The sequence below is a fragment of the Dromaius novaehollandiae genome, chromosome 17 (assembly GCF_036370855.1).
Source record: "Dromaius novaehollandiae isolate bDroNov1 chromosome 17, bDroNov1.hap1, whole genome shotgun sequence".
Lineage (NCBI taxonomy): Eukaryota > Metazoa > Chordata > Aves > Casuariiformes > Dromaiidae > Dromaius > Dromaius novaehollandiae.
Window position 1 is genome coordinate 10,274,127 of NC_088114.1, and position 26,736 is coordinate 10,300,862.

The 26,736-nt window shown below is 55.1% G+C and overlaps 2 protein-coding genes across 5 annotated transcripts in view; both read right to left on the reverse strand.

Annotated features, from left to right (window-relative positions):
* Nucleotides 1-1,209: 1,209 nt before the first annotated feature.
* On the reverse strand, nucleotides 1,210-5,880 carry GP1BB (glycoprotein Ib platelet subunit beta). Its single transcript, XM_026104313.2, has 2 exons — nucleotides 3,115-5,880; nucleotides 1,210-2,405 (listed from the first exon to the last, which is right to left on the reverse strand). Exon 2 carries the CDS (start codon nucleotides 2,232-2,234, stop codon nucleotides 1,623-1,625), a length of 612 nt encoding a protein of 203 aa, XP_025960098.2. The 5' UTR covers nucleotides 2,235-2,405; nucleotides 3,115-5,880; the 3' UTR covers nucleotides 1,210-1,622.
* A 97-nt stretch (nucleotides 5,881-5,977) lies between these two features.
* Nucleotides 5,978-26,736, reverse strand: part of SEPTIN5 (septin 5) — a 51,213-nt gene continuing 30,454 nt past the window's right edge. For 2 of the 4 annotated variants that reach the window (XM_026104302.2, XM_026104303.2), the window contains 10 exons: nucleotides 18,507-18,603; nucleotides 17,477-17,563; nucleotides 16,774-16,897; nucleotides 16,469-16,603; nucleotides 15,656-15,773; nucleotides 15,268-15,369; nucleotides 14,411-14,507; nucleotides 12,472-12,607; nucleotides 10,405-10,507; nucleotides 5,978-9,784 (listed from right to left, as the gene is read on the reverse strand). In XM_026104302.2, the coding sequence (XP_025960087.2) occupies nucleotides 9,728-9,784; nucleotides 10,405-10,507; nucleotides 12,472-12,607; nucleotides 14,411-14,507; nucleotides 15,268-15,369; nucleotides 15,656-15,773; nucleotides 16,469-16,603; nucleotides 16,774-16,897; nucleotides 17,477-17,563; nucleotides 18,507-18,603 (1,056 nt within the window). In that variant the 3' untranslated portion in view covers nucleotides 5,978-9,727. Of the gene's footprint in view, nucleotides 9,785-10,404; nucleotides 10,508-12,471; nucleotides 12,608-14,410; nucleotides 14,508-15,267; nucleotides 15,370-15,655; nucleotides 15,774-16,468; nucleotides 16,604-16,773; nucleotides 16,898-17,476; nucleotides 17,564-18,506; nucleotides 18,604-24,459; nucleotides 24,560-24,589; nucleotides 24,851-26,736 lie in introns of those variants that run through there. The other 2 variants (XM_026104300.2, XM_026104301.2) reach the window with 2 other exon arrangements.

The following is a 26,736-nucleotide window of genomic DNA, read 5'->3' on the forward strand; positions in this document are numbered from 1 at the left end:
AAAACCCACACACATCCAGGGAAAAGCGGTGCAGTAGCACTCGCAGCCCCTGCGCACACGCAGCTACTCATCAGCAGGACAGACAGCGAGACCCCAGCCTGACGTTTCGGATGAGCACACCTTTGCCGCAAGGCCAGGGAAAACGCCAGGGTTTCGCAGCACTCGGGGAATTTCCTCACATCCCTGGGACGTGCGGGGACGCGATGGCCACCCCACACCGCAGCAGGCCACCGCGCGGTCTCGCCTCCGCGAGCCACCTCGCAGCATGACAGCAGCGGACACGAATGCCTCCGAGGGGCTTATTTACCCCCAAATAGGTTGGAGGGAAATGGCTTAACCCCCCTCCAAAAAAACACACCAAGCCACCCAAACTGCACCACCCCCGCGCGCACACAAAACGCCACGCTTCCTCAGAGCAGCCCTCCCCTCTCCCGTTTCTCGGGGGGGAGCGGGCGCCACACCAAGCCAAACCCCGGGACACGGGAGGGAAGCCGGCATCACTCACCCCCCACCTCAGGGCAGCTCCCTCCTCCTGGTGCCGTCCCCAGCTGGGCTAAAGTGGCCTCCCCAGGTGGGGCCAGTCAGGGCCGTCAGGACCTGCTCCTGACGGGGAGGGGAGGCCTGCGGTCGGTCTGCCCTCTGAGAGGAAGCACAGCCATCTCCTGGCCTCCCCAGTCTTCCTGCTGCTGCCGCCTGTTTGTGCCCGGCGGCCGGGCGCTGAGGCCCGAGGTACAAAATGGCGGGTCTGAGGGGGAGAGCGGTTTACCGGGGCGCTGCCCGGAGAGGCCGCCGGGCCAGCACTGGGCAAGGGGCGTTTTCATGGCTGACCTCTGCTTTTATCTGATCTAACGGTTTTGGAGGAGACTCTGCTAAAATCAGGTAGTGCTGGCCGGGCGGTGAGGCCCTGGCGGCCGCCAAGCAGGGCTGTGGGCGCTGCTGCCCTTTGCCACGCAAGGCCCTCGCTTGGGCCCTGCTGACGCGGGAAACAACCCCAAACCGCGTTGCAGAGAGGAGCCAGAGGGTGCCCTGCGATCGGGGGGCCATCGCGAGGCCGGGGGCTGCCGAGGTTCGAACCCGCCGTGCGTGGCCGGTACCATCTCCCCACCAGAGCAGTTGGTCTCCTTGGAGCAAAGCGCAAGGGAGGGCGAGGGCATGCGAGAGAGGTTGTTTAGACTTGGGGGGGGCGGAAAAAAGTTGACGTCATCATTCATCATTATTTTATTTCAATTTTGCTTTGCTCCAAAAATAGTTAAGGGACGCAGTAACTAGCAGGAGGCACATGACTGGCTTTGCAGCTTGAGGCTGCGACGGAGCTCAGATCCCCGCTGTGCCAGGCGCTGCACAAACGGGGTTGGCGAGAGCCCCTGGCCTAGGCGACTCCTGGCTCCACAGCAAATTTGAAGCATTAAACACCACAGGATGGGCTCTTTGGGAATACAGCAAGTGTCCGATCGGTTCTGAGTCCTGCTCTGGACTGCAGTCAGGACCAGATGCTGCACTGAGTGGTCCCCTCCGGGCATCACGAACCACGTGGCTTGGCCACAGCAACATCCAAGGGGGCGGGGAAGGGGGTCCTTGCTCCTGCACACACCAGAAGCCCAGGACTGAAAGCTCTTGTGATGTTAATCACTGCTGTAGGGGCTTCTTGGAGATGCCCAGGCATCTACGTGCTGGTTTACATCTGGGATGGCACTCCGGGCATCAGCAGTCATCCTCCGAAATCTCTGCAGGTACATGGTGATGAAGATGATCAAGATAGCCTGGAGTAAAAGGAGGATGAAGAGACAGAGCTGAGAGAGGAGAGCCAGGCTGCAGTACCAGTACTGGCACGTGGAGATGATCTCATCTTCAGTCAGATAGGCGATGATCCGGTCCTGCAGGTGAGCCGGGGAGGCACATTTCACATCCCTGTAAAAGGTCCGGTTCTGCTGCCACTGGAGCCAGGAGCGCAAGTAGAGGATGTCGCAGTTGCATTCCCAAGGGTTTCCTTGCAGGTGTACTGCCTGGAGACTCTTCAGGTTGTCAAAGAGCCCTTTGGGAATAGAGGTGAGCATGTTGTAACCAAGATGGATAACTTCAGCTGACGGGCGGAAGGCAGCTGGCAGTTTTGCTATGGTTAGGCCTTTCGATGTGCAGTCGATAATGTTCGTGGCACACTTGCATGGCACAGGGCATGTCAGTATCACGTGTGGGAGAAAGCCAAAGAGGGAGAAGAAGAGAATCCCACTGTTCATCTTCACCTGTGAACACTCACACAGTGGGACCGGGTGAGACAGAGACCCAGCAATTAGACACTGCACCCTCTCAGACTGGCCAGCAAAGCCCTCGGCTTTTGTGCGTTTGTTTTGAGGATGTATTTTTAAAGTTGGGTGAACTTGGCCTCCTCAACAGCAGAGGTGAGAGCTCTGAAAAGAAGAGAGTTAAAAGAGATCTTGTGCAAATTCGTGGTCTCTTATTAAAGGAGAGGGAATGTTCCTGTTCTTCTAGCCCTGGTTTTGGGGGGAGGGGATATGAACAGACAGCTGCTGGGAAGGTTGACTGCCCCTCAAATTTATTTTCACTAGTCCTCCAAAGTGTGCAAGGGCTGCAGGTGTTTTTAGGATTGCATTACTGAAGGTTTACAGTGGCCAAGAAAATTCATGTCAGGGAGTCAAAAATTACTGCACAAAACTGCTTCTGTCTTATCATAGCACTGCATTACTCTGTGAGCAAAGCTTTGCTCACAGAAACTGCAAGAGGAGACTCAAAAATTAATTTACTGTGACCACAAGTAAAAAATAGCCTCTTCAGTTTTGAACAGAAGTGACAAATAGTCTTTGGCCAGCAGAGATGGTGCTGAGCACTGAAGGTGGAGGCAGGTGATCAGTGGAGTTTTCCACTCAAGACATTGCTCCAGCAGGTGAATAATCTCTCTCTGGAGCTGTGACCATGCTGGGGGACATGGGTGGATGGGCTGTCTTTGTATCGCAGTCTCATATGCCATTGCTGAACAAAAGAGCTGCTATAACTTTTTCAGGAGCATGCAACTACGTGTACCTGTTACAAGACAGTGGTTTTCTACGCAATTCATCAACCAAATGGGGAAAAGAACAGAAAGTATTTCTGCTAACTTACCAGGGTAGATCAATCCTTGTTTTCTTGCTGGCTTCACAACACAAGAGGAAGGTCCTAAGGCAGTCCAGCCAGTGCAGGAGTGTTTGCAGCTGCATAGCTGAACTCCCAGACCCCCTGATCCCCTTGCAGCTGGCTTGGCAAGATAAGGGTCCAGCTCATCCTGGGGACACCTCCCACATGAGGCCTTCCTGCAAGTTTGCTGCATGTCACCGGAAGTGGAGGCTTCATCAAGGAACTCTCCCAAGAAATGGGAGCTTGCAAGAATGTTTGCTGGAAGAGATGCTAATGGCATCGGTGACTGATTCTGGGTCCACATGCTCTGGGTTAGAAGTGGACCAGCACTGCAGTGAATTCAAGTATGCTGTTGCTAATGGCAGCAACACATGCAGCCTGAGTGTTTCCTTATCGTTCTTCCATAGGCAAAACACGTATGTCTGCATGGTGAGGACTGTGTCTCTCCTCAGTGTAAGTGGAGGAGAGGGGCTTCCTTTACAGTATTTTCTCAGGTTTGAACCTTTGGTTCTTCATAGGATAGAAGAGATCAAGTACAGCTATTAGCTTGTGCCTGATTAACAGTTGACTAACACGTGTATACAGATCCTTTGAGTAATCCTCTTGTGACTCCAGGTACCCTGCTTTATCCTGCAGCTCTTTGGAACAAGTCAGTTAAATTTCTTACATCAAGCCCCTAAGGGCTCACAAGAAGCACCTGGTATGTACCGAGTCTGCCTCAGAGCCACACAGGGCAACAACAAAGCGCGCAAAGAATCTGCTCAGAAATCCCAGTCCAGGCTGCTCCCAATTCTTGCTGTTTGGCCTCTCTTAGCAATTGCCTTTCCTGTGCAGTTTGGCAGGTGGGGCGCATTTCCCCTCTCTTCACACTGGAGAAAATCTGGGCATTGCAACAAGGCAGCTGCAGGCTGGATCCAGCAGCATTCCTGTAGAGAGCCATGGAGTTTGGGACCCCTGTATAGCTCAGTGCCAGCTGCAATGTGATTAACAGCTCTGGGTAATGCCTCACAATAATTTCCATAAGCCTAAGTATGTTGCTTTTATACAAATTTTGCAAAGACCCTAAAATAATTTCTATATGCAGGAGTCCAAGAAACACACCTTACCTGTAGCCTTTTATCCCTGAATAGCACTAGGACAAGAAATGAAGGAGACCAGGTGGGAAGATTCAGTTTGCAAGATAAAGTACTTCATTTTTTCTTTTCCAGAATCACTGCCTCTGCATGACTACCCTAATCTCCACCATTTTTTCTGGCTTTCTCTTTTAAAGACAAGATTCAGTGTGTATGAGCAGAGCCAGGGAACACATCTGGTACACAGAACCAAGCAGCCTGGACCAGGACATAAAGGAGGACACCATTTCCAATAAGAACATCACTGAGTGTCAACTGCAAAGTAATTACTTAAAATGCGCTTTAATCTGGTAGTGGTTTGTACTGCACTTGCTGAGCACTGTGGCTTTTGGTTTCCCATCTCATCAAGACTATTTTTTGCAACGTAGTGGGCCTAAAACCTCGCAGCATGCTGACCCTGCAGCTTCCCTTGAAGCAGTGACATGAATCTACTCCTAAAAAGCAGTGGAAGATCTGCAGACCCCAATGGTGTCAGTACTCAAGCCAGGGAGAAAGGTCCTCTAGGGACTTGCATCCTCTCATGCTTGTTACAGGCACAAAATATAACTCGTGCCATTCCGCTGTCTACACCAAAATAAACCTGGTTGAATCCACAGGAAGGATGACAGACTGATTCAGCTGGATGGTGCTGGGGAAGATAGTGCTCTTAGAGACAGCTCTTTTAATAGTTAAGTGAGTTGGCGGCTCTGGACAAGTGCAGCTTGCAGTTACCAAGAAAGACTGGCCACATCCTTTATTCAGAACTTGCAGCACACAAGTACTTGAGCAGTAAAGTCCAAGGTTAAAAATATACTCAAGTTGTATAGATAGAATCTCATATTCTCAAGGCCATCACATCTTCATGCATGTTTTTTCTGCCTCGGGCCTCACTCTAGGCATCAGCCGCTTCCTTCTTTAGGAGGACAGCTCTAGAATTATTGTAAAATGCTTGCCCCATTAGGCCCAACTCTCCGTTACCTTGCACTTTGCATATTCATACTCAGCATAACATAGAGGACTGATCAGAACAGAAATGATGAATGCCCAGAATGTGCTGATGTTAAGAGAATTTATGGCTGTAACTAATAGCAGAATTTGCCCCTAGCCAAGGGAAAATCTCTTTCTGATGCTCAAAAGAAAAACAAAATAAGCAAGTTCTAGATTTCTAGTAGGTTGGAGCAAATCATTCCAGTTGTTTTTTTATGGCAGGCACACTGGGTGGGAAAGGGATCTCAGGCCAACAAACTAATCCAGCTTTTCCTGCAGTACCTGCTTTCTGTTTAGGACTAGCTTGACTACAACAGGGACAAGTTTGCTCAGCAATGGACATGTCTCCTGCATTTGGGTGCCACTTTTATTGACAGCCAGCTGTTCAGGCCACATGTGGCACAGACTGAATCTACTCAACCCTGCCAGACCCATCCTGGCTCTGCATCATTTCTCATAGCGCACAGGCACAGAAATACTCCTTTGGTTACTTACAAAGTGTATTTCCTGGGACTGGATCCTACCCATCGCTAATTAGCCACCTCTCCTAGGTGAACCCTAACGATAGAAGAACTTTAGGATCATCTTGTCTAGCCTCTGACATAAACACAGGCCAGAAGTCCCACGCAGGGAGTCCTGCCTGGAGCCTACTCCAATGGCACTCGTTAAAAGGATAAACAGTCAGTTTTCTCCTGCCCAATAACGTATCACCAATGACACTCAATGGGACTGAAAAATCAAGCAGAAAGAGGTTGTTTTTTTGAATGTATTTATTTCACTGATCAATTCAGGTAGTAAACATTAATAATAATAATAATAATAACAATAATCATTTAATAAAATGGATATGTTTTAAAAGGTTTCATTTTTCTTTGTTCACAATGACGAAATGTTCGAACAGAAATTTACAAAAAATATATATATATTATAACAATCCAACAGATGGACAGGAAACAAAGAGCCTAGGAATGGAGCAGCGGGATGAGGAAGTCGCATGGCAGGAGCGTTACAGCAGAGCTGGCTTTGTGAGGAGGGAGCAGGGAACGCCATCGCACAGCACGAAGAATGGGATCCCCTCCTCCTCGGGGGAGAGGCATGCGGGGAGGCAGCAAGGAGGACTGCACAGGCAGGACCGGCACAGCAGCAGCACACAAGGAGTTCAGGCCACAGCTCCCTCCCCAGCCAGGCACAAGGTCTGAGACGTACCGACAACCCCCAGCTGCAGCCCCGAGCGCTCTGCCCGAGGAGTGGGACACAGCTCCTGCAGTGACTCACTCGGCAGGGCAAAGCCTGGCAGAGGCGTGGGAAGGTGCCTGTGGGTGCAGGGTTTGCGTATGAGATTGTGGAGGGTTGCGTGAGGGGAGGCGTTAAATTACCTTTCTATCCACACACTTCTGCTTCTCTGGCTGCCAGAGCCAAGTGGCCAAGCTACATTCGTCCGGGAGCCCCCTCTCCGCTTATAGCGCAGCTCAGTTCAACAGTACAAAGCATTCCTCCTTTAATAAATGCATGCCACCTTCCAGGCCAAAGGCTGGATCTCTGGTGCCCCTGCAGAAGTTAGTCTCTAGCCCTTTCCCAGCAGCCCCCCTGCTCTGATGCTCTGGGAAGGGAACCTCCTATGCAGGCACATGAGTTTCAGCAGTATCACTCCCCTCTGCAGAAGCTGTTTCTCTAATGCCTCACTGGTATGCAGTTTCCTCCAAGCGCAACTCAAACTGTCTTTCCCAGCTGATAGTTGAAGACTCCAGCTCTCTGCAGAGAGTGGAGCTGTGACTACTGACTTGATCTAGGAGCCATATGCACTGAGCTGACAGATTTCCTCACCCAGAGGAACAGAAGCAGTCAAATACTCAGCAGTCCTGCCTGCCCATGACCCCAGCAGCTTGCATTCTCACCAGCACGCAGCCCAGGATAAAGGCTGTATTCTCTCCTATATCAATGCTAAAGAGTAAAGGTCTCCACCTTTTAGGCCTGAATTTGTTCAAAAAAAGAACATCTCTATCTGGACAGGGCTCATTTGCAACAGAACATCCTCCTCACAGACAAGACTAATGTAAGAAAAGAGAGGGGACAGATACCGCAAGGTGTTTCCAGTTATGCTAGCATGAATAAAGCTGAGAACTCAGCAGTCCTCCTGCTTTGGGACAGCAGCAAACCTCCTCCAGAAAGCCTGGCAGAAGCTCTCACCTCAGGCTACTCTGTTCCTCAAGTATGCAGACTGCAGAAAGAAAGGCTGTATTTCCTCCTGAAGCATCTGGCCCTGCATGTTACTGAAGACAGGCTGTACCCTTCCACTCCCCTGGGCTGGCACTGCCACTGTCACTTACATGCCTGATACAGGGGAGAAGGAAAGAAAAGATGTTGGCAAGGCAGAAGAGTTCCCCCCTGTCTTGCTGAGCTTGTTCCCAATGCCCCTGGCCCACTTCTCACCTCTCTGAGGCAGCAAAAGGTCACTTAGAAGGGGTTTGCCTCGGACATCGCTCTTGCCCAGCTTTCACATTTCTGCCGAGGGGCTTCCACCCTCACTTTGTCCTTCAGTGCTGCATCGGGGACTCTCCTGCCTGTACGACCCATGTTCTGGCCAAGCAGAGGCTCTGTACAGTGAATAACTGGAACCAGCCAACCTACTCACCTCCTGAACAAGCTCTGATCAGGACACTTAAAGCCTCATGGAGAGAAATCAGTGTGGTACTCAACCCAGACAAACGTAGCACCTAACAAAAGAATTCAGCACCTGGCTATTCCCAGCCAGAGGGATCTACTGGGGAGAGCCAGAGATGGAGGGGCTGAAACAATGGGCAGACGTGTGGACAGAGGAATGGGGCCAGGAGCCAGAGGAGCAGAAGGTCCCCATCCAGGGTGGTGCTCTCTGGAGTTGGAGGGAAGAGCCAAGCACCTCTCCCTCCAACAGCCCTGGACTCCCTGTGAGTGCGGCAGTGTTTCTAGTGAGTCCTGCGCTGTTGGACACATTGCACTCCTGGGATCTCCTCCGGCTGGACTAGAAGTTAAAAATACTGCAGGAAGCAAGAGTGGGACAGAAGCTGCTGCCCAAAGAGTGCTCTTATCTCTGCCCAGCAGATCCACCAGCCTTCCCAGCACTGAGACAGGAAGAGCTGGGGACCAGGGAGGGGGGCAAAGGGCTGAGTACCAGGGGAAAGGGCAGGGGAGGAAGTACAGAGTCTGCTGGGCTGTGCTCAGCCCTGCGCAGTGGCATTCTCACACCTGCCACGCTGACCCACGCCAGCTCCCCGCAGCCGCACAGCCCATCTGCCGCCTCTTGCCCCCGCGAAGCAGCCTGCTGGGACAGGCGGCTCTCAGATCTCTGGCACAAACACCCAAAAACTGCCCCTCGCCCCAGGAGAACTGCAGAGCCAGCAGTACACTTGTGGGACTGGGGACAGTACGGCTCTGAATTTGGGGTTGGCTTTCAGCTCTGGGGTTTCTGTTCTTCCAAAGCAGGCACAGCTAAGCACTCTGGCTGCCATGGTACTTTTCCAAGCAAACACTGGAGAAAAGTGCAGCTGGAAGAGCAGAGCCATGAGATACTCTCACCAGCCGCTGCAGGGCCCTGGCCTTTCTGTGGTGGTGCTTCTGCCAACCCCTCTGACCCGCTGCGGGAGGAGAGCACGGCTGGCAGGCTGGGAAGGGGCTGACTCCCGCCACCTCCTCCTTGCAGGCAATCCTCAGAAACTCATTCCCCCTGCCAGAAAGACCTAGCTGAGGGCAGTGGAAGTGCTTTCTTCTAACTGACCTTGAGACACTCTGTCCCCTGCCACTCAGTGCAAAGATCCTGGAGTTTGTTGATAGGAAAAACAAAACCAACCAACCAACCAAAAAAAAAACCCAGGCAGGTAACCATGCAACTATCAGGACCCCTCAGCAGGTCCGTGCACAGAGATACCCCCAGCCCCTGCTCTTTGGGCCAGAGCTGGCGCCAAGCTAAGCCTGGGCAGTGCAGGTCGAACTCACAGGAGGGAACGTCTGCCTTTATGATGCCTGTGCTGGCCCCGGACAAAGGGAGGGAGAGGGGAGCACAGCACCTCAGTTGGGAGTAAACATTTACGTGCATTGACACAGATAATCTTCAAGTTCGTACACCAGAGAAACCAGGACTTTAAATACCAGAGCATTCCCAAACAAGAATTTAGTACATGGGAAAGGGGGATCTTTTTCTTTTCTTTCTTTTCTTTTTTAGGATGCCTTCGATACTTCCCAGGCTATTTTCTTTAAAAAAAAAGAAAAAAGAAAAAAAGCAAAAAGAAAAGAAAGAGTAGTAATTAAAAAAAAGGAAATACACATCAGTAAACTGTTAAGTGAACAGCCTCCTCCACAATCTGGCTGACTGCAAAGCCAGCATTGCTGCTAATAAATTAGAGGGTGCGGGTGCAGCTCTTGCCCACAAGTCTCTACACAACAGGGAACCTCTTTTTTAACGTCCACAGCTCAAGCAAGGCTTCAGATGGCCACCGGGCGATTCCCTTTGCCCTCCGAACACCTGCCTTTCACTGATCCTGCATCTGCTGCTGCATCTTCTGCAGCATCTCTTGCATCCGCCGCAACTGCATGAGACAGAGAAGAGACAGTCAAAGGAGGGATCTGCTGTGGCAGGGTGCCAGTGATCTGCAGAGGGCGCAGGGATCTCATGGAAAGGGTTTCTGGCTCCCTCCTGCCCATGGAAATGCCCATCCTTCCCCTACCACTGCTCCAAGTGATCCAGAACCAGAGCAGGCAGGTGAGAAGCTGCCGTTAGGCCTGGCAGGACAGTGGGCAGAGAGCAGCGAGCCCTTACTGGGCTGGGTAGAGCTGCAGGGGCCAGCTCCCAGGCCGTCCATCACTACTCTGACAGCCAGGCACTTCCCACCACAGCAGCTGGCCAGGACAGAAGACGCTTGCCCTGGACAGTGCTGATTAGATACTTTAAGGGGTGCTGGGGTGACTGCGTAGTCCTTGGGGGAGACAAAGGGATCTCTCAGAGAGGCTACAGTGCCCAGGGTGGAACATGGTTAAGGTCCACCTGGCAGAAGACATAGTGCTCACATCCCATCCTCCACATCAGCAGCCAGCGATGATGGGAGACAGGACTGGGAAGCCCCAGGACAGCCTCTGCGGAGCAATCTGGGAGAAACTCCTCAGATTCCAGCTCTAACACCAAGGAGGCCCAGGCAGAAATGGGTCTCACCTCCTCATCCTTCATTTTGATCAGCTTCTCCGTCTCAGTGTCAGGTGTTGGGAGAGGCAGGATAGGAATCGGGCTTTCTATCCTGTTGTCCTGAGTCAGCTTGCTAGGGAGATGGAGAAAGAGGAGAAACACAGTCAGCTGTGGTTCAGGCTGGCTCGCTGGGGAGTCGACACCCAGCAGCAGCCAGTCGCCGACCTGCCAACAATGTGGCAACACACACGGCCAGGCAGAGGGGCACTGGGACAATCTAGCACAGCAGTGCGGGATGCACTTGGATGCAGACCAAGACCACGGTCGATAAAAGTTTTCAAAACAGAAGCCTGTGGGTAGCCAGCATTGACAAAACCCTAAAACAGGCATAAAGACCACTGAGAGCAAAAACAGACAGAAAAGTGCTGGTATTTCTGACCACCTTATGTGACAACACTGGCAAGCTTACTAGAGACATCTATAGCTGATTCCTCCGGTCTTCTTTTGCCCGCCTTTGTGAATGCACATGCCTTCTAGTGTGCATCGCGACATGTACACAGCATCAGCATGAACTATCAGCATCGCTAAGGCACTGCATACTCACCATGGCCCTTTTTTCAGAAAGATAAAACCAGGGAAGCAGTTTAACCACTGCAAGTCTGATAGCAAAGCCTGGTCCCTCTATTCAAGAGGAGGGAGATATGAGACAACAGGCATAGCATAGCACTTCCCCAAGGGCTGGGGTGTGCAGGGCACAGAGGAAGGAGATAACTTCCTCCCCAAAGGTGGACGAGCTCTCTGCAGGTGAGGAGCGGATGGCAGAGGCCAGCCGGGCTGGGAAGCCTAAGCTGGATTCGGGAATTTAAGGTGCCACTTGCACGCTTTCACCACTTGGAGTCACCACTGGTTCATTACTGAGGCAATTCCAGCCCTGGAGCTTGGGATCTCCTCCCAGAAAAACCTCTCCAGAGATGGACCTTTATCCCAGTGCTAGAAATGGCCACACTCTGGTTCTCTGAGACTTCACTGGCAGGGAACTAGCCACAGCATGAGAAACGGTAGCAAACTTTTAAGCATTTCTTTAGCTGAGCAACTGCTTCTTTGTTGCTCTCTTCTTTTAATAGACACGTATCCTATCTAACTAGTGACTGTGACAGTTCTCACAGATCTCTAGCGTTTCACACAGCTATTCTGGGACTCCACATTCTCACTGCTGAAAAAGACAGACTCATCTGTTTTGCAGAAGTACTGAGATATGGTCTGTGTGAACTAAGCCTCCCAGCCTGCACAGTGACACACACACTGGACTGTTCCTCAGTGAAGCACTGCCTTCTCTGCTCTGCAACGTGGCAGCACAGTTACCCGGCCAGTTCAGGCAGGAAGTGAAGGGGATGGTTTACAACAGAGGAGCCAAGATCTACGTAAATCTAAAGTGTGTCACTAATGTTTCCATCGTGGAAGGGAGAAGGAAAAAAGGAGGTGGCTTGCAAATGAAAAGCCTGCAAATGTTCTCTCCTATTTTCCGATCATTGTGATTAAAACCGCAGAGAATCAAATGCAACAGACAGCAAGACAAGGCAGAGAAATCTTTGGAGATGTGTTAAGACTCAGTAACTGTTAATTGCTTGGGCTCTGTTGTCTGAGCAACCGCAGCAGCCCAAGGGTGATGCTGTCATCTAGGCAGAGCTGTAGCTGGTGAGGCGACATGACAGAACGCCTTCCTCTTTTAGCAAGGCACACAGCTATCACCCAGAGAGATGGTTTATTCCCTGTTTCATTAAACTGGTTTCCTAGCACCCAGTGCTAGGAAAAGCTCCTCAGACAGATCTTTTATCTCCAGGCCTATTTCCTAAGGTCTGTGCGCAGGATCCTCGGAAAGCAAAATGGATTCTCAGAAGCATGCCTGCAGCAGGCTCAGGCTGCAGAGATACGCTTAGATCTGCTATTTTATTTCCCAGTTCAATTCTCCAGGGTGCAGCTCAGCATGTCCCCAGCAGACCTGCAGCCTCCTGACTGATGAGCCATTTTGACAGCGGCCTCATCTCCACCGAAAGTGAGACCCCCCTGCCATCCCTGGACGGAGCAGCGGGGACCCACCTGGTCATCTGCTGGATGCACTGAGCTCGGTAGTTCTCATAGTGGACATCACAAGTGACGTCCTTCAGGTCATGCATGTGTGTCCGGATCAGCATGTTCCTCAGCTTCACAAAGTCGCAGTGCGCCTGGTTTTCAACTGCAGAAGCAACAACAGCAGAGTGCTTGGATTTTGCACCTCACCAGCCCTGTCCAGAGAGCCCGGAGCCCCTGATCACCTCCCAGCACCCAGCCCAGACTGAAACACCTTCCAGTTCCCCACCCTCCACCCACGCACTCCTTCCCAGTGCCCGGGGCTCTCCCTCCCGGCCCCCACACAGGCCTTGCTGATGCTCCGCAACAGGCTGCACTTGTCGACCTTGAGGCAGGCTGCCGAGGTCACTGTGTTCCCAGGACTTTTTCTGGGTAAGAGGATTAATTAAGCACATATAGAAGAGCCCTGAGGGAGCACGCTGCTCCCAGGTACACGGGATGCAACTGTTATAACCACAGTGACTGCAGCAAGCACTGGAGACAAACCGCTCGCCTCCTCAGAGTTTAGGACTGATTGAAAGGCCCCTGTAGGGAGGACAGCTTTCCCGTGGGCTTGCAACATCCCCAAAGGAGCAATGCCACGAGCAGGCAATGGTCTGGAGAGCTGAAACAACCCCTGGGAGCCAGGCCCCAGGCAGCGCTGCGGGACTCTCCAGGGAAGCGCTGTGCTCGGGAGCCGCGTGCTCACCCTGGTGATGGGGAGCTCTCCATCGAGACGGTCAGCCCCGAGGGATGCCCGGGCTCCGGTCCCACCTGCCTCCTTCCGGACGGTCCCTATTGACCTCTGCAGGGCTGGGGGAAGCAGGCTGTGTCAGGCCCCTGGTTTCTCGAAGCTAAGCTCGGTGCCAAACACCAGCACCCCGAGAGGCGCTGCCCTCTCTGGGGCCAGCCAGAGAGCAGAGCCAGCAGCTGGGCAGCCCAAGCAGCCGGCACCAGCCCACGAGTGCACACACGGGCTTCTGTGACCGTAAAGCAATGCACCAGCAGGCCAGCATGGGTGGGAGTCAGCAACAGCAGCAAAAGCCATTTCAGGGTCATTCTGCCCATGGCCTTTAAGAAATTTCTCCCTTTAGACAGGCAAAAAAATAGAGACAAACACACCGTGCATCAGCACAGCCTCCAGCCCTGCCCCTAGGACTCACTGCTGCTTGGAGGGGACTCCACAGCCTCAGCGCTGGTAGCAGCTCCAGCCCCACGGCAGTAGCACCAGAGTCAGGCTGTAGCAAACACAGCTTAATGCAGAGCTCAAAGCTGAGGTCTTAATACCACACGCTCAAACCCCTCTGTCACCCTCCTCCCTGGATGTGTGTTGCAACCACACACCATCTCCTGAGCCCTGCCTAGCTCCCCGGCTGGGCAGCGCGGAGAGGACCCACCAGGACCAGGGGTGCTCTCTGCGCCAGCCTCCCGGTGTCCGGCCTCTCTCCCCACCTGTGTCCTGCGCAGTCGAGCCCAGCACACGCGGCAGCGGCAGCAGAGAAGGAGGGAGTGTGGGAGGGTTTACGGCTGAGGGCAACAGCTTCTCCCCAGAAACTAAACCGGCAATGCCCAGCTGCTCCCCTTAACAAGAGGCCACGTCCTAATGCATTAGCGCCCAGGGCTTCCTCCGTTCAGGCTGGAGCTTCTCTTCCTCACTCTGTTGTGGTCTCAGAGGCAGGGCGATTGCTACGTGCTGTTGCCAGAGGTCAGTAACAGGCCTCCCAAACAGGCCTCCATCTACACCCTGCCCTGTGCTCGGGGGCTGCAGAGCAGGGGGCTTTGCTGGGCCACGTGGCAGAGACGGCCTGGCCCAGAGCAGGGTGGTGTAGTGCTATGTTCTCCCCTGCAGCCCCCGTTGCACGTGCCCACCTCCATCCTTCCCTGCCTGCCTGCCTGCCGCTGGCGGTCCACTCCCAGGCACCACGCTTACCTTCCACAATGCCCCAGGGGTACAGCCGTCCGCGGACTCTCTGGCCTTTCGCCTCCACCACCGTGTTACTGCCGATGACAGCAAAGGGAGCGCTCTCCTGGAATGAGAGGCATTGCTGAACCCAGCCTGGTGCTCCCTGCAGATCCCCCCTCCGCGGGCTGAGCTCAGGCAGAACAGAACAGGAGGAGGAAGGTGCTGGTGGGAAGCACACAGGGACACCCACGTGTGCCCCAGCTCAGAACACCACAACATGGACACGGAGAAAAGCCTACAGGCACTGGGATCTGCAGGCAGCCTGATTCCCAGCCTGACCACCTCAACTGTCCTGGAGGAAGCTGTCTCTCTGCAGGTCTCTCTCTCTCTTTTTTTGAGAGGAAACTACAGAGAAGCCAGGGCAGAGGCTGGACACCAAAAAAGTGGGACAGGACAGGCCGAGAGCTTGTCCAGTCAGGGAGGTGCAGGCCATGCACCTCACTGCTCAGAAGGGAGTCAAAGCCCATCTCCCGCAGGAGAGCTGAGGCCATACTGCCTGCTCCCTGCAAGCAAGGCCGGCTCAGCTTGCAAAGGGTCTGGCCTGGGCTGCTGCTGCCTCCAGCCAAGGAAACACTGACACTGCCTGATGGGACACCAAAAGTCTTGTGTCTTCAGGTGACACATGATTTCATGACACCAGCACAGACATCAGCCCCCTTCTCCAGGCTGTCTACCACAAGAGCCAATGTAGACTGTCTCCCGGCTATCGGCCGCAAAAGCCTTTGGCAAACACAGGGCACGCACAGGGCAGCTCTGGCTCCATCCAGGCCAGACAACGTACCCACAACCCAGACCTCCAGTACGCTGCTGAGCTGGTTCCTTACCTTCAGCTCTCTGTCTTGCTGTTTGAATTCCTCATCTTCATCAGAGTCACACTCCGGAAACTGGTACACTTTAATGCCAAATTTGTCAATCTCTTCTCGGATCTGTGTTCATGCAAGGCAACAACAAGAAGACGCAACGCTGAACAATACAGAAGTGCTGCATTTACTCCCTGTTTGTGCTGCCATGGGTTTGCTATAACCTACAGATGGGGAAGGGATTTGATGCTTCCTACAGAGCTGGCCTCTCTCCAAACACCATTTCCTTTTTCACAGGTATCTCAGAGCACCATTTAAATGAGATCTGCAGGTACTACACTGCTCCCCTCCCCACCCTGCATGTCTCTGCTGCCTCATCAGGGCATTCCCCCATAGAGAAAGAGCATCTCACCCTCTCTTTTAGTTTCCGGATCTCAGAGGGAATCAGGCAGTCGGCTTTGGCAATCAGGGGCACAATGTTGACCTTCTCGTGCAGAGCCTTCATGAACTCGACATCCACAGGCCTCAGCCTGCAGCAGGGATGAGGAGGGACAGGGGTTAGCAGGGACACGTTGGGCAGCTCCCCCCCAGCCTTTCCCACCTCACCCCCGGGCCCAGCAAGAAGGGCTGCAGACAGCACTGTCACGAGAGCCTGGGAGAGCCCTCAGCTAGGGCCGTACCTTCAGGAAAGCTGTCTCAGATTTTAGCTGCTGAAATGCCTCACACAGACACAGGCCGGGTACTCGCTCCTTTGCAGGCCAAACACTACAGCTTCAGCCGGGGCCCCTCCATGAGCCCTGTGCTGCTGGCAGCCAGCTCGGCCGGCTCCCTGGCACCCCGAGGCCAAGCCCCTGGGGCTGCTCCTCGCTACGCTGGGACGCAAACCAGCAAGGCCTGACAGAGGCTGAAGGTAGCTTAAAACTCCGTTCCCTACCCACCAGTCAGGCTTAAGTAGATAGGAAGATACAAGGCTGTGTGGCTTTTTTTTCTCTTGATTTCCAAAACAGGCTGCAGGCCTGAGGGAGATCAGTCCTTCCTGATCACAAGGGCAGCGGCTGTCACATCCGCGAGGGGGAGGGAGGTTGGGTGATGCTCGGCTGACAAGCATCACACCAGCCGGCTCTTCACCTGTGCCAACAGCCCTGCCAATATACAGCCACTATCGGGCAATCTTGAGGCACGAGCCCTTTCCCCCAGGACGGAGTCACACCCATGGGGCTCTCACCCATGCCCGAAGGGTGAGATGAAGTAGAGGCAGCAATGCACTCGGTTGTCCTGGATGTTCTTCCGGTTCAGGCCACTCTCATCTCGGAAATACTGTTCAAACTGCTGGTCGATGTAGTCAGTGATGGGCTTCCAGCTGGGGATGGCAATTTAGACCAAAACCAAACCATGTGTTTAACAGAACACTGTCTCCAAGGGACTATGAGACAGCAGCATCCCCTTCCCACTGCCAGACCCCCTCCCTGTGAAGCACCCACAGAAAACAGACGTGGCCAAGGACAAAGAGGAAGAGCAGTGCCTGCTCACCACTCGGTGTTGTTAACAGCATCTCCAAAGCCTGGTGTGTCCACTATGGTCAACTTCAGCTTGACACCCTTCTCCTCAATGTCCACCGTGTGCTTGACGATTTCCACTGTCTGGTTGATTCTCTCTTTGAACAGGAATACGTGAATTAAAGCCAGGCAGTAATGCTGAGGATCCCCACTCACACCCATGACAACACCAGCTCCCTCATTATCACTGAGCGCAGGGGAGAAACATGGGTTTCAAAAAGCTCTGACCCATTCTCCAAGGAGCTTCAAGTGAGTGGTAACGAGGGAGGCCAGCAGCAAGCAGACAGACCTCTGAGAAGACGCACAAACCTCCAAAATACACTTAGCCCAGCTGTTCTAGAGACTACTTCTCTCAGTCATTTGGGAAGGAGAATCCCTACATCACTCCAGCACCCCAGAACAAAAGACAAATCTCAGCATCTCAACCCACAGGGCTAGTGCCGCTCTGCAGCCCCATCTTTCCTTCATAAGAAAGAAGGATCCCAACAGCTCAGGGTGCTAAACCCCTCTTGCTCAAATACTAGTGCCTCTGCGGCCAGCAAAGAAGACCAGAGCAGCAAACAACAGGGCTGGGACCCAGCCAAGCCTGCAGCTGCTGCTGGAGCAAGGAACCAAAGTGCTGGTCATTAGAGCTGATGCTACAAGAACCCATTTGCCCCACTTTGTCCCCAACTTACCCTCTGCATTGAGGAGCTTTCTGTCTTTGTAGAGATCTGTCAGGAACAGGCTATTCACGAGGGTGGATTTGCCCAGACCCGACTCTCCTAATTGACAGAGCACAGAGGGGAGGAGGGAAGAGCAAGCAACATGACCCACTAATTGACTTACAAAAGAAACTCTGAGCAAGCCTTTGAATCCGGAGCCAGAGCGAGAGAGATGAGCTGTCAGGAGCTGTGTATGGGTGTTACATTTTTCCAGCAGTGGGAGGACTTTTGCTGCAAGATATCTCAATCCTTGTACAAATGTGACTTCCCAGCTCCTCCATCTCCTCTCTCCCTTCCCTTTATCGCAGTCCCTGCTGACCTTGCCTCTGCTGCCCAGACCAGCCATTCTGCTGGAGGAGTAGCTACACACAACGCTCAAAAGGGCTATGGGTGGCCAAGGAGGACCCACCCCTCTGGGGTAAGTGTGTGACTGTGACACAAGTTGGGGGCTAAAGCAAGGTCTGAGCAGACCGGTAGAGAACACAGCAGGGGAAGGATCTGAATGCTAAGAGAGCATCTACGGGAAGCGAGGAGAGCTGGTCCCCTCTATGCACTCCTTTCCTGTCCCAGCCATCTCCATCCATGGTTGTGGACTCTTTAGGGTGCCTAGGGACATACCACAGTTAAGATGAGGGCAAACTGAGGGGCGAGGGTTAAGCATAGAGGGTGAAATCCCAGCTCCATGGAATCACAGCCGGAGGACAGCAATGTCCCAGGCACTATGGTTTCTCACTTAGAACTGGCAGCCTCCTACCCAGGGAAGGGCTTGGAAACAGCCAGGCCAGGAAACCTCCAGGGCCAGGCATCAGCTTAGAGCTCACTCAGCTACTACTTCTTCCAGCCATCTCTCTAGTTCCAATGGGCTCTTGAGAAATCAGGTGTTTTGCTACTGGAGCACTACCGGTGGCTGGGTCAGGCTTTGGAAAACTGACAGTGTCCTCCCAACTCAAGCCCAACAGCTACTGGGGCAACCATGCTCACAGGAACAGCCGGGCAGTCTCACCTGCGACCATCAGGGTGAAGTCGAAACCCTTCTTCACGGATTTCCGGTGGACCTGGTTAGGAAGAGTGGCAAAGCCCACGTACTGCTTCTCATGGTCCTGCAGGGCAGAGGCAGACAGCGGCAGGTCAGGGTGTGCCACCACCCCTGCTCCCGCCTCCCACAGCGATGGGGAGGTGGAGGGACCAAGCACTCAAGGCCCCCAGTGCAGAGCCAAGGGGCGGGAGGAGATCGATCCCCTCCCCAACGGTGGCGCAGGGCAGGGCATGTACGTCCTCTAGGCTCAGAGACTCCCGCCCTTCCCACAGGTGCCTGGTGGGCACGGAGGGCCACTTCCCCACAACCGCAGCAGACACGGCAATTCACTTTGGCAGCCCCCCAACACGAAGAGCACAAGGGAACGCACATCTCCCAGTCCCCACTGGAGAGCAGATCCAGGCCTGCTGCTGACATACAACGTTCCTAACTCCTTGCTTCTCCTGCAAAGCCACAGACTCATTTGAGAGTGGAGTCACCAAATGTCACCTATCCCCAAGTCCCAGAGCCATTTCTGCATCTCTCCCCGCAGGGGAGGGGTGTACGCTATATGATGGAGAACTCTGTACAATTAGCTTCCCAGGGCTTGCGAGCTGTGTCTAGGGGAAGGCACGATGGCTTGACTTCTGCTTCATCTGACAGGGGATCATTTCTTGCTGTGTCAGCCATTCTGGCTGAGTAAGAGGAAATCCTGAATAATGTGTACTATTATTTCAGAAGAGACGGAAGTGCAAGAAGTGCCAGAAGTGGGGAGACATGAAAGTACCCAGGACATCGGTGAGGTAATTTTGGTGTGGGTTTTTTGACTAGGAGAATGGCTCATGCAGCAGGACTTCTTCTCTAATGCTCACGACCAGTCTGTCCACATATCTGCTCTCAAGCGCAGACCTCCCCATGCAGGAATACCACTTCCAGCACAGCGTGGGCTTTGCACGCATTGCCCTAGCTAGATGCACACAATATGGCTCATCCAAGTTGCCTGTGTTACAAGCGGAGCAGCGCACAGGGAGCCAAAAAGTGGCTGCAAACCCCAGGGCACTACCTACCGCCGGCTCCCGGAGAGAGCTCCCTTGTACTGAGCGCTCTCTCAGCCCATAAAGCACAGTCACCCCACAGCTGTGGCACGTGCCCTGCACCAGTGCGCTAGCTGGGCACAAGGACGGGCGCGCACAGCAGCGGGTTTCCCACAGCACGGCACGCGTCCTGCGGCTAGGAGCAGACACACCGCCTGCGCTGCACACCCTGCTCGCGCACAGCACGCCCCGAGAGGCCAACACAGCTCAAGCCCAGGATTCAAGCGTGGAGACACACAGCTCAGAAGTAGCAGTCACCCCAGCCCGGGGACCTTAGCTGGAAACTTTCCACCACCGCTCTCAGGGCTAATGTTGGCTTTAAGAGGCAACAATTTTCCTGGGCTCTAGGGAAGAGCCAATTTGCAGACCTGCTCCAGCCACTGCCTTCTAGCTCGGCTCAGCACATGGCCCTGCGCTCTCAGCTCGGGGGCTGGAGGAAGAGTTGGCCGTGCAGCCCAGCTCCTCCATCCCGGCAGCCTCCACGAGAGCACCCTTGGGGTTTCACAGCCCGTCCTCTCCGCCGCGGCACCGTCCCCTCCCCGGGCTGCCGAAGCGGCAGTGGCTGAGGACCCTGGCAAACGCCGCCCTTCTCGCATACTTTCCAAGTTAGACCCAGGAGGAAGCAGCCACTCGCAAATGCCTCAGCTGGAGACATCATAGACTCTGCATTTCAAGATCACTTAAAATAAACATACCCCTGGGATTCACACCACAGACAAATCCACGGAGCCAAGAGTTCCTCAAAATCGGCCCCAACTCCCAGCCTGGCCACGAATGCTTTCAAGCAGATACGCTGCCCTGTGGCTCCCTAGCGCAGGCTCTCCAGGTAGGGCAGAGGAGACACCTGTCCCCCACCAGTAAGTCTGACTGGCTCCTTTCCTGGGGCACCCAGTAACAGAACACAGCTGGCTAACTGGTGTGTCCGGCTTCGGGCAAGGCAAGTCTCATCCACTTTCCATATCGCAAGTGGGCAAGTGCAGCCCCAGAGCAAGCTCTCCACAGCTCCCGGCCTGCATGCCCACGCGCATGGGTGTCCTCAGCCGGGCACCCCGCAACGCGGCAGCGGGACGGGTGCCAGGCAGGACATGAAGACCTCTTCTCCCAACTTGTGGCTGCTCTTGGAGCTGCTCACTCAAACAGGGCAGATGTGGCCGACAGGCACTGGGGCCAAAAGACTCTGTTCTTTAGCACCATCGCTGACATCTCGGGATTTAGGCTTGGTCTGGGTCTCCGACTTGGTCACATTATCCCCAACAGACAGAGCAACCGTGAGCTCCGGTGCCCCTGGCCTCAGCCCCTTGCTAACACAGCTGAGCAACGCTGCTTCCCCACGCCACAGCTCAGAAACGCAGAGGGGGCAGCGCAAAGGAAATCGGAGAGAGGTAGAGTGCCCAAACCGCTCCCTTTCATCGACGGCTCTAATGGCAGAACTAAAACGCTTTGGCATCCGAAAGCAGAGGTGCAGCCAGCAGCAGCGACCCCGTAATGAAAAGCCAGCGCCAGGTTAGCTGCCCTGGTGGGTGACGGAGGATGGCAGAATGGAGGCTTCGTTACTGCGAGGGGATTTTACTCGTTTCCCCCGGCGCTCGGCTCCCCTGGATTGCGAAGCAGTACCTCCCTGGGGACAACCATCAGCTGCCTCCTGCAAGGCTCGGTGCAGCGAGGACACCTGCGGAAGATCTGGCGAGGAGTCAGCGACTGGCAGAGCACGTGGCAGCAGGCCCAGCGTGTGAAACGCACACGGAGCAGACTCCCACCAGGGCCAGGCAGGCACAGTCCCTTTCCTCACAGCGGACAGCAGTTCCTCAAGGTTAGCACAGCTGAGATAAGGGAAGAGCTCCAGCAGATTTCAGGGGCCCTTAGGATACAACGAGTCGGGTCACACCTGGGCGCCCGACCCACGCGCCCGAGCCGAACCTCCAGCAGCCTTCCACCGGCGACCCCCCCGCGCCGTTCCCAGGGCTCCCCGGCAGTTTGGAGTGTAAGTCCCTTGTTAAATCTATCCTGCTGAACCCCTTGTGAACCCTGAGGGTCTCTCTCTGCCGGTATCCAACCTTCTCCGGCCCGCCTTGCGGTCACACTCAGCAAAGGGTGAACACGAGGTTGCAAAGCAGGGTGAGGAACATGGTAACAACAAGATCCAGACGAGATGAAAAGGACCCTTCCGCTCTGGGTCTACTCGGTACCAGGGCTGCTCTCTGGCTGCTCTGCTTGCCAGTGAAACGTAACCTGAGCAAAACCAAAGCCCCAGGTAACGCAACAACCCACGCCCCACAGCAGGGCCGTTCAGTGACCGCCCCGGTGTGCGACATCCCTCCCCGTTTGCTTCTGGCACTGCAAAGCTTTGGTTCAGGAGCGGGAAAGAGATCTGCCCTGATCTTTACCAAGTTTTGGAAAAGCAGCAATTGCCTGCTCTCTCCAGTGACTTTACATGTGCAACAGCACTAATAATGCACTAATGAAACCATAGCTGAGGTTCGTTTGAGGTGTTTTTCTGTTTTTTTCTCATTTGTTTGTGTTTGAAACTAGATGACTAAAGGCTGACAATGGAGATACTGAGGAGCTGATCTCTGGTGTAACTCAGCTTACTCGAGGCAAGTGTAACTGGTCAAACCTGATCCCTCGTTTCTCTTCAGGCCAATCAAGAAAGTTTGGGTCTGCTGTAACTGGTTGCTTCCCCACAGCTCGGTGAGATCAGGACACATCACTTCACACGTGTAAATCCTGGCTGGTGCAGGTTGCTGCCCCTTATCCGTAGCCGGTGGCTGCTTCCCCCGCACGACGGAAAGGAGGGCTGAGCGCCAGGCCAAGCGCAGGGCTCCCCTCCCGCAGCGGGGCAGCCACAGCCGCACGGGCAAGAGCCTCGTCTCCAGCCCTGCCTCCGCGGCCCGGCCCCGGCGCTCGCTGCACCCCGGGAGCCGGTGTCCGTGTGTCCGGCGAGGGGGAAGGCCAGAGAAGCAGGGGAAATGGTGCAGAGGGATGCCCTCCTTCCAACGGCCCTTCTCCCGAGAGCAGCAGCACGGTCCGCTCACGGCTTGGACACACGCACGGGGTTTTACGTTCCTGTAGCTGGGCTGCTCGACTCGGCGCCCAACACGACAGCCTGCCCCGGCAAGGACAGGGCTGAGCCGGCTATCACCAAGTGCAGGACGGGGCCCAGACCCTGCCTTCACCAGGGACAGCCCAAATCCACCGCTCCTCATCTCAGCGCCGAGGCACCAGCCTGCGCTCCCATCCTCCTCCGGACCCACGTGCAGGGGCGGCAGGGTTGGCGGAAGAAGGCAGGTGCCTCCCTGACTTGTGCAAAGCAAGCTAGCCTCCTCCTCAACACAGCCTTCTCCTCCTGAACACGCAGGGCACAGACTTGGAGCAGACGTGGGCTGCTGGCGGCGGCGCAGCCTCCCCCTGCTCCTGACCTCGCGAGCCAGCTCCCGTCAAGCTGCCAGGGCCGGGACAGCCGGCGGCTGGTCGCGCTCCCCTCGCGGCGCCAGCTGTCGCAAGGGGCCCGGCGAGCCGAGCCCGGGCGCACACGGCCCCTCTCCCCGCCGCCTTTGTGCGCTCCGCCGGAGCCGCTCGCGCGCCCGGGGCCACCAGGGAGGCAGCCGCCCTCGGGGCCCCCGCTGTCAACCAGAGCTCCCCGAGCCAAGGACACCCGCCCTGCACGCGCTCTCCAGCGATCGCAGCAACACGCCGGCTCCTCCCGTCCTCCGCGGCCTGGCCGAGGTGGCCGGAGCACCTGGCAGCAGGCAACGCTCTCCCTAGCAGCTCAGGCCAAGGGCCAAAGCGCTGACGGGGTCAGGCCCTGTTCCTGACCGGGGTATGGACGCCGGGGCCTGTGCCGCACGGAGGAGAAGCCCTTGCAGGGCTCCCGGGCTGCCCGCACCGCCACGGCAGAGCCCAAGGCACGCGGCACGGCCTCCATCGCTCCTGCTTTCCCGTTCCCTCCCCACCGCTCCTCCTTCACGTGCTGTTCAGCTCGATCCAGGCCTGCTGCCACTGCACCATTTATCCTGGGCATAAATGGGGCCTTGCTGAGCGTATTCAAACGGGCAAAAATTAAACACCATGGGGCGACAGAAAATTCAAAGAATGGCCCCTGTCCCAGGTCTGGAGCAAGCCACAAAAATGATGGAGCTTTTGGTGGGATGCTGCTGCCCCGACCCACACCCAGGGCCCCAAATGTGTTTCCCACATCTGCTCCCCCTTCTCCGAACACACAAACAGCACGACGCCCCCGCGCCTGCCAGCTGCAGCCATTTGGTGGGCTGCAATGTCCTCTAATTGCTCAGGCCCTCTAATTGCTGCCGACTCCGGAGCAACCGGCCAGCGACCCCCCGGCCGCCCTTCCTCCAGCCGTTCCCCCCGGCCGGGCAAGGCCGCCGCAGCCGCGTCTGCAGGCACCAGCGCAGCCCGTGCCCGGGGGCAGGCAGACCCTTTGCTCGCCTTCATCGCCAGGCAGCCGCATCGATTCACGACACAAACGGCCCCTGGGGCATCTCCCCACGTCCCGCTGCCCCTCGGGCCTGGGGGCAGAGCGGGGGAGCACCAGCAGAACCACTAACCCCCCGGCATTTGCTGCAGCAGAAAGAAAACTGGCTAGGAAAGCACAAATTTAACATGCTAACGCAAACCAGACTGCGTTTGGGTGCGCACGCAGCGCTGGCTCGTGCCCTGAGCCCCCCCAAGCACGCACGTTCAGACCCGGGAACCACTGCACGAAATAACCGCACAAAAACACGTCACACATCCCCCAGGGGCCCGATCCGCCCGACCCCACGCCACGGGGGCTGCTCCCCTCCCCGCATCCCCCCCGCGGGTCCTTTCTGCCCCCGCCGTCTCCCCCTTACCAGCTTCCTTCCGCTCCTCTGCTCCTCAGAGGTCTCATCCTGCGCTGCACGCGTCTGCTCGGGCACCATTCTCCCCCCGCCTGTCCCCGCTGCTCCCCAGCTCGCACCGTGCTATAAATACGCCCTGTACCTTCAGCTTGGCTGGGTGGCTTCGCTGTGCCTGCGTCCGCGGAGAAAGCAGCTTCTCCACTAGCCGCTCCTGAATAATGATCGAATCCATAACCGCGGCCGGCGGGACGGGCAGCCACCGCGGGCCAAGGAAAAAAAACCCAGCCCATGTGCTCCCTCCCAGCCTTGGCTAAACCCATGCGGCAGCCCCCCCGCCCACGCATGCACACGCACGCAGGGCTGCGCGGCCCGGCGAGCCGCGGCGAGCGGCGGAGGCGAGCGGGCTCCCACGGCAGCTGCCCGGGATTTCCTGCCTCCGCCCGGGCTGCGGGTGGAGCCTGCCCGCAAGGACAGCACAAAAGCCACCGCCGCCACCGGCCAGGGCCCTGCGGAGAGGCTCTGCGCGCAGGGGATGCGGTCTGCGCTCCGAGGCTGCCTCCTCGGGGCCTGCTCGGCTGGGGGTTCCCAGCCAGCCTGGCTGACGCAGCCAAGACGAAGGTTTGCTGCGAGGAAGCCTGCTCTAGGCAGAGCGTGCCGCTGCTGCCTGCGTGTCCGACGGTCTGAAGGGTCCAAAAATCTCCCAAAAGCTGGGTCCAGACTTAACCCCCCGACTACAGTCCTGGCTGATGGGATCTGCTGCCCGCGGTGCAGCTCGGTCTCCATTGTCTAGCACAGGCTCTTGGAGCTTTGTCTCCGGAGCCATTTGGACTAGGCAGCTGGTGTATTCTGGACCTTACAGCAATTCTTTGATGAAAGCCTTTTTGATTTTGATGAATACATTGATGAAAGTCTAAAATAAAGAAGCATTTGTGTATTTATCAAGCGCAAGCATCCAGCCCAGCAAGAGCTTGGCATTAACATAAAAATCATTTAAATTTCACATCTGGGGTGCTTATAAGACCTGCTTTCCAGCTTTTCAATGCAGCCATAGAAACCAAAAACTAATTCATATGAAAAAAAGAAAAGCTGATAATCTCATATAATCACACAATTCTAGAAGCTGAGAGTTTAATTTCTTGGCACATATAATAAAGTCATAAGAGATGGCAACATTGGTGGTGCTAGAGGGACCTGCAATTGGCCATGTGGGTTCCCGAGCATGCTCCTGCCTGTGCGGGGAAGGACCCAGATTCCCTACTATACTCCTGCCTCTCTCCCAGCCACATCTCCAGCTGCAATTAGAACCACAGGTCTCTTGGAGCAACTCATGAGACTACCTAACCAGTGGGCCTGCCCTGGTGACCTCAGGGCTGCAAGCCAGGGCCTCCTCTGTGCACCTCATACATGACCAACACAGGCTTGTGCTATAAAGCAGCAAGTATCTCCAGTGGACGGAAGTTTGGGAGCAGCTGTGAGAGCGGAGAGGTGTTAGAAACCAGACTTTTATGTGTACCATATGCTAAAAGAAGAGATAGGAAAAGGAAAAAGCAAGAAGAACAGTGCTGGACCTATGCTGCCATCCTCAAAGCAGAGGGAAGGCGATCAAAGAAGTCATAGGTTCTTAGTGACTGACAAAAACAAGAGTGAGGAGAGCTGGGCAACATTCCCAGGGCAGGAAAACTCTCTCCACATGGCAGCTGTCATATTACAAGCATAAGGCCCTTTTCCAAACCACCCTGCCCTGCCAGTAGCATCTTGAAATTACACCCAGTAAGTTTTGCTCCCATTCATCCCTGGGCTTAACAGCCAAGCAGAAGGCCTAGACGATGCCTCCCCGGCACAGCAGGGACTTAGCACCTCTCAGAACACAGCCTGCAGAGCATCGTTCAAGGGTTTATCTCTGGATATTCATAAGCAATCAGAAGGCACAAGCAACTTGAACACCACAGTCACATACGTCAAGGAACACTGTGCAGCAAATCTACAGCTGTGAGGGATTGTCTGAGTCCCTGGCGGTGACACGTGCAGGAGGAGGAAGGTCTGCCCGTCTTTCTGTCCCTCATATGGCTGCTCTTTCCCTGGTTTGCAGCATTGCTCAGGGAGCTGATAACCCTTAGAGTGTCCTCCTAGCTCAGGGGTGGGTCAGGGCATGTTCAGGATGCTGTTTTTCACTCCTAGATTCACAGTATCTAATCCCTGCTTCCTTGAGTGCAGGACTTCACAACTGGGGTCTGCAGCTTGTACTGACTGAGGAGCAATAAAGGTACCATGCTGTCCGTGTTGGGCCAC

What these genes read in the sequence shown, in the direction of transcription:
- GP1BB (XM_026104313.2), bottom strand. Translation starts at nt 2,234, where the DNA reads ATGAACAGTGGGATTCTCTTCTTCTCCCTCTTTGGCTTTCTCCCACAC.